Source organism: Hemitrygon akajei, chromosome 2, assembly GCF_048418815.1.
Source record: "Hemitrygon akajei chromosome 2, sHemAka1.3, whole genome shotgun sequence".
NCBI classification, from domain to species: Eukaryota; Metazoa; Chordata; class Chondrichthyes; order Myliobatiformes; family Dasyatidae; genus Hemitrygon; species Hemitrygon akajei.
The window spans coordinates 32,913,545-32,926,458 of NC_133125.1; the positions used below are offsets into that span (position 1 = coordinate 32,913,545).

A 12,914-nucleotide genomic window follows, 5' to 3' on the forward strand; every position below is an offset into this window, starting at 1 on the left:
TTAAATACCCTTGATGATCTTCCTTTGATTTGATGTCCCTCTCCTGTTGGGAATCTTTAATTTTCAGAAAGCTTCTGCAAGCAAAGTACCATGTCAAGGTGTTGGTTAAGATGCTTGAGGTTCCCATCTGAACAGGATGGGCAAGTAGAATTTTCCAGGAGCTTTTATGATTTCTGCTGTTAATGGGATGCTTATCATTTGACGTTGCAGCATAAGGGAACTTGCTCACGTGTGCATACTTCTGAATGTGCCTTTCTTCCTACGTGCCTTTTTATATTCTCTATTCTTTACTTTGTGACTGTGTATAATGAGTACTGATGTAACCAGAGTGAATGGAGACAATTGGGTAATTCCTCGGCACAGACCAGATGGGCTGAAGGACCTGTTTCTGTGCTGTACTTCTCTATGACCCTGTTATTCAAGCTTGCTGAGCTTGCATATAGCTATCCTATTCACTGCATTTTCCTAAGCTACCCTTTTTTGGGAATGGTATCTGTTTCCTCTGTTTTTTTGAGTGTCTTTTTCAGGGTAAATTAGCATTCCTTGCATAATGAGTCATTAAACTTAATCTACCATTGGCATTTTCGCTTTAGTTCAGATTTTCAATTCCTCTTAAAATTGAGGATTCACCTATGTAGTTTCAGCATGAGGTTGAAAGTATTATGTGACTCAATTACTAGAATATATTTCCATCCACAACTATTTTCATTTTAATCTTTCCAGATTTGAATTGTTTTGAAAGTAGATGCATACTGATATAGTCGCCAGTCCCCGAGGCCTGTTACTATTCAGTGATTTGTATTATCTGGTTTACAGTCTTGCTCTCTGTCACACTGAATTGTAGAAGTATACAGCAAAGAAACAGACCATTACAGCCCATCTTGTCCACACTGATTATGATGGCTAGGTACACTGATCAGTTTGCTTGCATTACGCTCGTGAACTTCTGTTCCTATTTCTATCAATGTATTTGTCCGATGCCTTTTAATTATTGTAGTTTTATCTGCCTTCACTGCTGCCTCTGGTTATTCCTCAGCTTCCTAGCTTCAAGTGAGAATAATCTCACCCAATCAGTTCTTGTAACCGAACCTACATTCCTGGCGATACCTAGTGAATCTTCTCTGAACTTTCTCTTGCTACCACACCCATTAGTGTGGCAATCAGAACTAAACATAACAGTGTGGTTCAGCCAGTGTTGTGTACTAACTGCAAAGTGGTGTATCAATTCTTATTCTCAGTGCCTCTGCCTATGAAGACATGCATCCATGTATGTTTTTCATTACCTATCCACCTGTTTCACAATTTTCAGGGATCAATGAACATGCACTACAAGGTCTCTTTGTATATCCTTTCTGTCCTTATTCCGAGATTCTGCAGACGCTGGAAGTCCAGGGTAACATGCACACAGTGCTGGAGGAACTCTGCAGGTCAGGCAGCATCTATGGAGAGGAATAAACAGCAGAAGTTTAGGGCCAAGACCCTTCAGGACTGGAAAGGAAGGGGATTGAAGTCAGAATATGAAGGTGGGGCTAGAGGGGAAGGAGCATAAGCTGGAGGTGTGAGAGGAAGTCAGGTGAGGGGGGTGGTGGGAAGTTAGGAGGTGATGAGTGGAAAGGGTAAAGGGCTGAAAAAGAAGGAATCTGATAGGAGAGGAGAGTAGGCATTGGAGAAAGGGAAGGAGAAGGTAACCAGAGGCAGGTGATAGGCAAGTGAGGTAAGAGGGAGCCAGAATGGGGAATGAAAAAAGGGAGAAGGGGAAGGGGGGGGGGGGGAACCTGTTCATGCCACCAGGTTGGAGGCTACCCAGATGGACTCTGAGGTGTTGCTCCTCCAACTTGAGAGTGACCCTGTAGTGGCAGTAGAGGAGGTTATGGCCTGACATGTGGGAATGAAAAGTAGAATTAAAATGGGTGGCCACGGGAAATCCTGCCTATTGTGGGTGGAGTGAAGATGCCCCACTTTTGGGTTTCACCAGTGTAGAGGAATCCACCCAAGGAGCGCCCTGACAGATTTGTAGGTGAAGTGTTGTCTCACCTGGAAGGACCATTTGTGGCCCTGAATAGAGATGAGGGAGGAGCTAAAGGGGCAGGTGTTGTCTTTGTCCTCCTTGCAGGGATAAGTGCCAGGAGGGAGTTCAGTGGGATGGGATAAGTGAGGCAGTTAGAGAGCAGTCTCTGAAACGTAGAGAGTGTGGGGGTGGGGGGGGGAGATGAATTTGGTGGTAGGATCCTGTTGAAGATGATGATATGAAGAATGTGGAGGCTCGTGGGGATTCACCCTCACCTCATCTTCCTTGCTGCCATAACATGGATTCTGGGTACTATCTCGTGCCTCGTTAATTTAAATCCCTAACACATCCCTTTGCAAGAATAGTGGTTCCCCTCCTGTTTGGCTATAACTTATGGTCTTCGGCCTTCTCTCCTACAGTAATTCTTTAGCTATGCATATATCTGTCCTATCTTCTCATTTTTATATACTCACTAGCAAGTTTCACAGGGAGTAATCCTCAGATTACAACCCTAGAGAGCCTACTTTTTAAATTTTAACTTTCTAAATTCCCCACATCAGTCTTAACCATGTTTCGTTTCAAGCCAAGCCTGAATACATTTTACATAGTACCAGGACTGTGTGCTTTCATTGTTAGAGTACACACATGATCATGAATAAATTAATCTTGGAATAGTTAGGGCAGCATGGAGTTCAATTAGCACAATGCTATTAAGGCATCACAAACCCAGGTTCATTTCCTCTGCTGTCTCTAAGGAGTTTGTATGTTCTCCACATGACTGTGGGTCTCCTCCCACGTTCCAAAGATGTACTAGCTCGTAGGTTAATTGGTCCCATGGATAGAGTTGGGTAGTGCGGTCTCATTGGTCTGGAAGTGCCTGTGACCATGCTGTATCTCTAAATAAAATAAAGCAGGTTAACATTTGAGTTAGTACATTCATTGTGTTGAATCATCTGAAGAATTTTGCAGTTGGCAGTGGTAACAATGTATCATATAAATCGTCGGAGCATTTTGAGGTGCTTTCTAAACATTACTTTTCAGATTGAAGTTGTCGCCAAGTCCATCTTCGCGCGTGACCGTTTCTCGTGCCACATCAAGTCGCAGTGTCCGCACAGCTCGTGGAAAGAGAAAGCGTGTTGATGTTGAAGAGTCTGAGGCCAGCAGTAGTGTTAGCATTTGCCATCATGCTTCTGCCACTGGGAATATCGTCATCGAGGAACTGGATGTAGATGGCAAATTCATACGCCTTAAGAACAATTCTGAACAGGTAGGAGGTGGATGGGTGGGGGTAGGTTGATCTTAAAGGGTTTATTAGGTGCACGTTTTTATGTACTGATATTTTTTCTTAAAATAGGATCAACATATGGGTGGCTGGGAGCTGATCAGAAAGATTCATGATACAACTGCCTCTTACAAGTTTACTACTAAGTATGTGCTGAAGGCTGGACAGACCACTACTGTAAGTTCAGTAAGAATCTTGTTGAAGTGCTGTGAAAAAGAGTGAGTTTTACCTCTGAAGTGTAAAGGAATAGGACGATGGGAAAAATATTTTAGTGGAGATGCTAAATATCAGTAGCTTGATTACAATCAATAACCAGTGAATTCTGAGATGTCTGATTTATGGTAGAAGGCTTTCCTTTTGGAGTAAAAGAGACTATTCGTTTTGATTTTAAAGCTGCATTTGGAGAAAGGTGCTCTGTGTGTATACAGTCTGGATAACCAGTCACAAAAGAAGCCATTATTTTCTGATAGCTGTGGCAGCTCCCAGATAATAATTTGAAAGAACACTTTTTCGTGCATGGTCCCTTTAAACTTCTCTTTTGTCAACTAGGGTTGATATACAGATTTCATTTAAATTGGGCATTGGATTATTTAGACTATTGTGGAGGCAAGACAGTTTGAATCACATTTTAACTGGTTAATACCCATTAGTTGGTTCCTGATGAAGGGTCTTGGCCTGAAATGTCAACTCTTTATTCCTCTCCTTAGATGCTGCCTGAACTGCTGAATTCTTTCAATATTTGTGTGTGTGTGTGTTGCCCCATAATTCGTGTGTTTTACTGCATACCCCTTGCAGAACCTTTACCCTCGTAGAATAGTTTTAGCTGGTTAGATATATTGTGACATTAATGGCTGTTTACATTCTTTTTGCATAGTTTGGTAAGAAAGGCCATTCATAGTTAAACAACTTGCAAACTAGCAATAGACAATGTCATGACTCTTTGCAAACCAATTAGAAGGTTTGAGTGCATGGTTGTTTGCTGGTTACTGACTGCCAGTAGTTGTATTTGAAGTTTAAAATATATCTTGTTAAATGATCTGTATCACCTTATATTAATTGAAACACCTTCCAAAATCCCATGTAGCATATAGTACAATTAGGCTTTTTTTAAAACCCAACTAGTTTTGCTGGTATTCATCACTTCAGTCACCACCATCTTTTATGCTTATCTAGCCTCTCTCAAGTGCAAACCTATGGTTAATCTCATTATTTTATGCTTGCACTACTGAGTAACAATTTCTTCTGAATTCCTTATTTAATCCATCGTGACTGTCATTTTAATTGTGGTCTTCTCCATGTAGAAAAGTTTTTGAGCAGTTACTAAACTTTATTTTATGGAAGTAAATTCAAAGGTGGAACTCAGTGGCCAAACATTTTAATTCTGACTCCCATTCCAATATATCGGTCCACAGCTGCCACTTGTGCTGTAATAAGGCCACCCTCAGAGTTAGAGTAGCAAAACCTTACATTCAGTCTGGGTAACCTCCAACCTGATGTCATGATTATCGATTTCTCCTTCTGCTTTTTTTAAAAAAACCTTTCCCCCCTCTCCCCTCTTCTATTCCCCAATCTGGCCTCTTACCTCTTCTCATCTGCCTATCCATCTCCCCCTGGTCTCTCTTTCCCCCCCCCCCAATCCCATTTCCTTTCCTTGCTCCTGTGGTCCACTCTGCTCCCCAATTAGATTCCTTTCTCTCCAGGCACTTGTTTTCCCTACGCACATGACAGCATCTTTTTGCCTTTACTTTTCCTCCTTCCCCTCTCCCCACTAGTCTATTCTGTCGTCTGCCCCTTCCTTTCCAGTCCTGAAGAAGGGTCTTGGCCCGAAATGTAGACTGTTTATTCATTTCCATAGATGATGTCTGGCCTGAGTTCCTCCAGAACTTTGTGTTTGTTGCTTTGGATTTCCAGCATCTGCAGAATTTCTCTTATTTATTTTATGGACCCGTGTAGGAGCACGCTTCAGCCTCATTAAGAAATTTGTGCTCTTCGTAAGTTGTTGTTAGCCATTGCCTTGTAGTTCTAGCCCCATCTAGATGATGTGTTGTTGCATAGATCACAGTTTGATCATTGTATTACATCTACTTTTCTGTTGCATCCCTGTAGAAATGCCTAATACTAGGTTTGAGTTTATGATATTTATGGTCGGAGTTTCAACATTGATTTTTGTATTTGTACTCCCAATACCCTTTTTATGCCCTGTGCTTAATTATCGATGATTTTATCATTTTAGATCTGGGCTGCTGATGCTGGTGTAGCATCTACTCCACCAAGCAATCTGATCTGGAAGAATCAAAAAGCTTGGGGCACAGGGGCAGACGTGAAAGTAACCCTCAGGAATTCTCAGGGAGAGGTAATGTTTCTTTTGATTACTGTGAGAAATTTGGCAAAATTGTACCACGTTTTTTAAAAATAGAAAGGAATGGGAAATGTCATGTTCATACGAACGTAGATTATTGTCTCATGGTGTTGAAATGGGGTAGTGTGTACAATTAAATAAGGGTGCTTCAGTCATTTGACAGCAATCTTTGAAAAGGTAGAGAACATGATTTTTCTTTGTAGAATGTGGATTACTGTGAATTTAGCATGGTGGTTTACACCATGCTTTACGGTACAGGCAACCTGGGTTCAGTTCCTGCTGCTGCCTTTTAAGGAGTTTGTAGGTTCTCCCTGTGACTGCATGGGTTTGCTCCAGGTGCTCTGGTTTCCTCCTACAATCCAAAGATGTACCAGTTAGTAGGTTCATTGGTCTTTAGGCCATCATTAAGTCGGGGGTTTGCTGCGCGAAGTGGCTCAAAGGGCCTACGCTGCACTGTATCTCTATAAATCTGTGGTTTTTGATACTATAAGTCACATTTGGAAATGAACTTTGCTACTTTCTCTTTGAAGGAAGTGGCTGAGAGAACTACAGTCTTTACCACTACTCCACCAGAGGAAGAGGAGGTGGAGGAGGAAGAAGTTGAGATTAAAGATGAAGACCTTTTCCATCAACAAGTATGTTTTCCTCTTACAATTGAAATCTTGCAATGGAAATTTGGAGGAATACTTGTGGTTATATTAGCTGATGAAGCCAAGTTTCAGGTTACATCATTAATGGAACGAATGTCTAGGTGACTGAACCCTGATTCATAGGTTGTAATGATGGAGTGATATTGGGAGATGTTCTCCCTGTCGGACAAGTCCTTGAAGTTAACCGAATGTTTAGAGGTATTGCAAGCTCTCATGATCAGCAATACTGTTGATGAAGGGAGGAAGAAATGACATGAAATATACAATGGAACTTTGGCCTTTGAATATTTATCTAGTGCTTGCTTTCTCCAGATGGAAAATTTTAAGAAAGGTTTTGGTATTGTCAATCTTGACATTATTACCAAGGAAAAGAGTAAGTTAACTTTTTGTCAGCTCTGTATTTTGAAGCATTTTCCCCATTCTGTGAGATGAATATGCATGAGGACATCCTGTTCCAGAAGACACTTGTCTGGTCAGCATTAAATATTTTGTTAAGAGAGTAGCAACCTTTAGATCATTTTAGTTTAGAACTTCTGGTGCTACATTATCTGCACTTTTTACTCCCTCTACGTGACAAGTATCGTGCATGTTTCTTGATGTGCAAACAGCTGTGGTTTTCCTTGAGCATATCTACACTTTCAGAAGATTCATGATTCCCATGTGCATTTGCAAGTCTTGTTAGATCAGTGCTCATAAAGAATCAGAATCCAGTTTATTATCATTGACATATGTTATGAAATTTCATTTGTGGCAGCAGTACTATGCAAGATAAAAATCACTAAGTTACAGAAATAGTGTTCTTTTTAAATAAAAATAAGGAGGTTGTGTTCATGGGTCATTTAGAAATCTCATGGAATGGGGGTGGGTAACTTGGATTTGAGTGTGTGTCTCCAGGCTCCTGTACCTTGTCTATGGTGGTAGTAATGTGAAGAGGACATGTCACAGATAGTGAGGGTCTTTAATGATGGGTGCAACTCTCTTGAGTCACTGCCTTTTATAGATATCCTCAAAGGCCATAAGATACAAGAGCAGAAGTAGGCCATTTAGCCCATCAAGTCTGCTGCACCATTCAATCATGGGCTGATCCAACTCTTCTAGTCATCTTCACTCCCCTGCCTACTCCCCGTACCCTTTAATGCCCTGGCTAATCAAGAACCTATCTATCTCTGCCTTAAATACACCCAATGACTTAGCCTCCACAGCTGTTTGTGGCAACAAATTCCACAGATCTACCACCCTGTAATTTCTCCATATCTCAGTTCTAAATGGACATCCTTCAATCCTGAAGTCGTGCCCTCTTGTCCTAGACTCTCCAACCATGGGAAATAACTTTGCCATATCTAATCTGTTCAGGCCTTTTAACATTCAGAATGTTTCTATAAGTAAATCAATTACAGTATACATATATTGAATAGATTAAAACATGCAAAAAAAAAGAGATACTGTATATTAAGAAAAAGTAGATTGGGTTCAATGTCTTATTTAGGAATCGGATGGCAGAGGGGAAGAAGCTGTTTCTGAATCGCTGAGTGTGTGACTTCAGGCTTCTGTACCTCCTAGCTGATGGTAACATTGAGAAAAGGGCATACCCTGGGTGCTGGGGGTCCTTAATAGTGGATGCTGCCTTTCTGAGACACCACTCCCTGAAGATATCCTGGGTACTTTATAGTCTAGTACCCAATTGGAGCTGATTAGATTTATAACCCTTTGTAGCTTCTTTCGGTGAGAGTAAGCGTTTGGCATGAACTAGAAGGGCCAAGGTGGCCTGTTTCCTTGCTGTAATTGTTATATGGTCCTGTGAAGTAGCCCCCCCCCCCCATACCAGACAGTGATGCAGCCTGTCAGAATGCTCTCCACAGTACATCTGTAGAAGTTTTTGAGTATATTTGTTGACACGACAAATTTCTTGGAACTCCTAATGAAGTATAGCCGCTGTCTTGGTTTCTTTGTAACTACATCGATATGTTGGGACCAGGTTAGATCTTCAGAGATCTTGACACCCAGGAACTTCAGTATTTCCTTTCTAAAATAAGGATCCCAAAACTGCAAACAATACTGCAAGTGTGGACTCATGAGTGCCTTATAGAGTCTCAACATCCCATCCCTGCTCTTATATTCTATACCTCTAGAAATGAATGCCAACATTACATTCGCCTTTTTCACAACTGACTCCTCAACCTGGAGGTTTAACCTTTAGGGTATCCTACTGAAGGACTCCCAAGTCCCTTTGTATCTCTGCATTTTGAATTCTCTCCCCATCTAAATAATAGTCTGCCCGTTTATTTCTTCCACCAAAGTGCATGACCATACACTTTCCAACATTGTATTTCATTTGCCACTTTGCCCATTCCCCTAACTATCTAGGTCTCTCTGCAGGCTCTCTGTTCCCTCAACACTATTAGCTCCTTCACCTATTTTTGTATCATCAGCAAATTTAGCCATAAATCCATTAATCCCATAGTCCACATCATTGACATACATCGTAAAAAGCCTCAGTCCCAACACTGACCCCGTGGAACTCCACTGGTAACTGGCAGTCTGCCAGAATAGAATCTCTTTATTCCCACTCTCTGTTTTCTGCCAATCAGCCAATGCTCCATCCATGCTAGTAACTTCCCTGTAATTCCATGGGCTCTTATCTTGCTAAGCAGCCTCGTGTGGCACCTTGTCAAAGGCCTTCTGAAAACCCATGTACACCACATCTACTGCATCTCCTTTACCTACCTGCTTGTAATTTCCTCAATAAAAAAAATTGCAGTAGGTTAGTCAGGCAGGGTTTTCCTTTCAGGAAACCAGGCTGGCTTGGCCTGTCTTGTTATGTGCCTCCAGGTAGTCCGTAATCTCATCCCTAAGAATCGATTCCAACAACTTCCCAACCACTGATATCAGGCTAACAGGTCTATAGTTCCACTTTCTGCTGCCTCCCACCCTTCTTAAATAGTGGAGTAACATTTGCAATTTTCCAGTCATCAGGCACAATGCCAGAATCTGTCGACTTTTGAAAGATCATTGTTAATGATCTCTCCAGCTACTTCCTTCAGAACCCAAGGGTGCATTCCATCAGGTCCAGAAGCTTCCTGAGCACCTTCTCAGTCATAATTTTCATTGCACATACTTCATTTCCCTGACACTCTTGAATGTCCGTATACTGCAGATGTCTTCCACTGTGAAGACTGATGCAAAATACACATTCAGTTCCTCTGCCACCTTTGAGTCTCTCATTACAATATTTCCAGCGTCATTTTCTATTGGTCCTATATCTACTCTTTTACCCTTTATATACTTTTTTTAATTAAAAAAAAGCTTTTAGTATCTTCTTTGATATTAGTTGCCAGCTTCTTTCATAATACATCATTTCCTTCCTAATAACCTTAGTTTCCTTCTGCAAGTTTTTGAAAGCTTCCCAGGCCCCTTTCTTCCCTCTAGCTTTGGCTTCCTTGTATGTCTTCTCTTTTGCTTTTACTTTGTCTCTGACTTCACTTGTCAGCCACGGTAGTGTCCTTCTTCCATTCGAAAATTTCTTCTTATTTGGAATATATCTGGCTTGTACTTCCCTCATTTTTTGCAGGAACTCCAGCCATTGCTGCTCTGCTGTCCTTCCTGCTAGTGTCCCTTTCCAGTCCACTTCGGCTAGTTCCCCTCTCATGCCATTGTAATTTCCCATATTCCACTGAAATACCAACACATTGGAATTTAGTTTCTCCTTCTCAAATTTCAAAGTGAATGCGATCATATTGTGATCACTGTTCCCTAAGGATTCCTTAACCTTAAGCTCTCTTATCACCTCTGGATCATTGCACAACACCCAGTCCAGCACAGCCGATCCCCTAGTGGGCTCAACAACAAGCTGTTCTAAAAAGCCTCCCTTAGACATTCTACAAATTCTCTCTTGAGGTCCAGTACTGGCCTGGTTTTCCCCAATCCACTTTCATGTTAAAATCCCCAATGATTGTCATGGCGCGGGGTGGGGGCGGGGGGTTATACTATGACGGATCTAGTTGAGTCTACACCCTCTGTGGCCTCTTGTGATCCTGGGCATTGGAAGCTCCATACCGGGCTGTGATGCATCCAGTCCAAATGCTCTCCACTGTACATTTGTCGAAATGCTTCCTTTGTGATTGATGCTGAGACCTTGAAGCTGCTCATCCTTTCAACCACAGAGCCCACCGTGAGGACTCTCCAAAATCAATTTCTCCTCTTGTTGACATTGAGTGTGAGGTTGTGCAGTATATCCAATAAATAACTGTATATCCAGATAGATTTGGGAAGGACTGGGTCAAATGATTTTATCACTTGTGTCTGTTCACTGTGACCTGCAGCATATCCTGTCTGACTGCAGTATCCTCCTTGTGGTAGTGCTGGTGCTACTAACTAAACCAGGCTTGATGGGTATTGAAATGTCCCAACAGTGCATTCTGTGCCCTTAGTTTCTACATTAGAAATTAGTTTATTGTCACATGTACTGGGTTGCAGTGAAAATCATATTGGTAAATTCCTGAGTGAATTGTAGAGCACAATCATTGACATTGTATGACATAGGTTATTCAAAGCATTATCTCTACCTGTTTGAGCAGGGGTTTGGGCCATTCCTGTTTAATCCAGCACCACCAAGTCATTAGCTGTGTAGGTCAGAGCTCCAAGTACACAGAATTTTTATACCACTGAAGGACAAACCAGAGTTTTGAGTCTGGAGTTGCACATAGGTGAAACCAAGTTGTGGTGGAAAATTTCCTTAAAGGCTATTTGTCAACCAATGATTTTGACAGTTTGGTAGTTTCATGGTTACTGTTCCTCATTATTTAATTAACTAGATTTATATCTTCCCCTTTCTGCCATGATTTGATATAAGTTTGGGTCTGTGACATGCTTGCACATGTTCCTCAAGTAATCCTTAAGACCGCAGAATTCGGCTATTTGGCCCATCAAGCCTGCTGCACCAGTCCACATTGGCTAATTTATTATCCTTCCCAACCCTATTCTCCTGCCATCACTGTCACCTTTGACATCTTTACTAATCAAAGACCCTATTACCCTCAGTTTTCAAACATACCTAATGAACTGGCCTTCACATACAACCGCTACAATGCTGCTCTTAATCATCTGATGTTCACCTTTCTCACCACCCACCAACCAAATGGAATTAGAAGCTATATACCACTGCATTTTTGAGTTTCAGCAGGATCATATCTATTGTAATAATGCTGCTCCAATGGTAGAATGTGCTGATAGCTTTTTAAATACCCTTGGTTTAATTAGATAATACCAAATGCAGTCTCCCTGCCATTATTGCAAATTATTTGCTTAATTTTCATCTGGAGTGGAAAAAAATCAAATTGTTCTGAATTCTTATAGTTCACCAAAACTAAATTGTTCATTGATTTCTTTTTGTGTTTTAGGGAGATCCAAGAGCAGCTAACAGAAGCTGTGCAATAATGTGATCAGCATCTTCCAAGACCACGTCTTCAAAAACTTATTACTGCCTATGTTAAACTTTTAATATTTAGAAATTCAAAATATTTTTGTATTTTGTATTTTAGATATTTTCATTTCCTTTTGTACACATGACATGGATCAGGTCTTTTTTTATACTATTACTGAGCATTTTTAGAACATTGCAAAGACTAGAATTTAACAAAACTTAATGTGAATGACTTTTTAAAACTACAGAAGATGTTTATCTGAACCTGATTACAGATGAAACCAATGAAAAGTAATTTGTGTAGTTGCAGAAACCAGAGTCATCTTGGGCAGCTTGCAAGTGTGAACTTGACTTTGAATTAAAATCTATAGCAGGAAATGGGTGAAAAGGCATTTTTGGTGAAGACTTGTAAATTTATAAATAGAACAGCACATTAATCTTGATGTCTTTTTTAAAAATTGCTAATGCTAGGTTGGCCAAAATGTACCACAAAAAACCTTTGAAAAATTGTTTGTAGTGTACCCTTTTAGTGGAGGGGAATATGGTATGCAGACGTTTTAATTAGGTGGTGGCCTACTTGAGTTTCCATGGTAAATATAAATAAAACTTGTTATTTTCTGGAGCTGAATCTGGATCTTTAAACTTCAAGGCATATCAAAATAGTTTTGAATAAAATTGGCACCATTACCAGTTCCTTGAGTATTTCTAAATTTGAATGTGAACTTGATGGCATTTTTTTCAAGATTTATAGGCTTTGTAGGTTAAGTACAGTGATGGGAATTTGGTAGGAGATGATTGAAAAGCTTTGACAACTAAAGCATTTGCAATTAATATTCATGCTGATTTTTTTTTTTGGATTACTCCAAACTTCTGGCTGGAGAGAGGCAACAATAACATCTGCTTACTAGTGAAAACTTGGATAAAGAAAACCATATAAATACAATTCCTTTGTTTAGGAAATTTACCTTCATGTTTGTTTTATCAGAGTTTGGAGTTCAATTCTGATGTCCTGTCAGAATGTTTGTACGCTGTCCCTGGGACCACGTGAGTCTCCTCCGAGTGCCCAGGTAGTCCAGTATCATACTGGTTGATAGGTTTGTTGGTCATTGTAAATTGACCTGTGATAAGGCTAGCTTCAAATACGTGTGCTGCTGGGTGATGGGCAGCCCACTTTGTGGTCGAAGAAAGTACAACAC

General features: G+C 40.7%; 1 protein-coding gene across 2 annotated transcripts in view; it reads left to right on the forward strand.

The window, feature by feature from the left end:
• lmnb1 (lamin B1) overlaps positions 1-12,411 on the forward strand; it is a 46,535-nt gene extending 34,124 nt beyond the window's left edge. For both annotated transcript variants that reach the window (XM_073069738.1, XM_073069747.1), the window contains exons 8-12: positions 3,050-3,275; positions 3,363-3,467; positions 5,524-5,643; positions 6,180-6,284; positions 11,696-12,411. In XM_073069738.1, coding sequence (XP_072925839.1) covers positions 3,050-3,275; positions 3,363-3,467; positions 5,524-5,643; positions 6,180-6,284; positions 11,696-11,737 — 598 coding nt within the window. In that variant the 3' untranslated portion in view covers positions 11,738-12,411. The remainder of the gene's footprint in view (positions 1-3,049; positions 3,276-3,362; positions 3,468-5,523; positions 5,644-6,179; positions 6,285-11,695) is intronic.
• Positions 12,412-12,914: the final 503 nt, after the last annotated feature.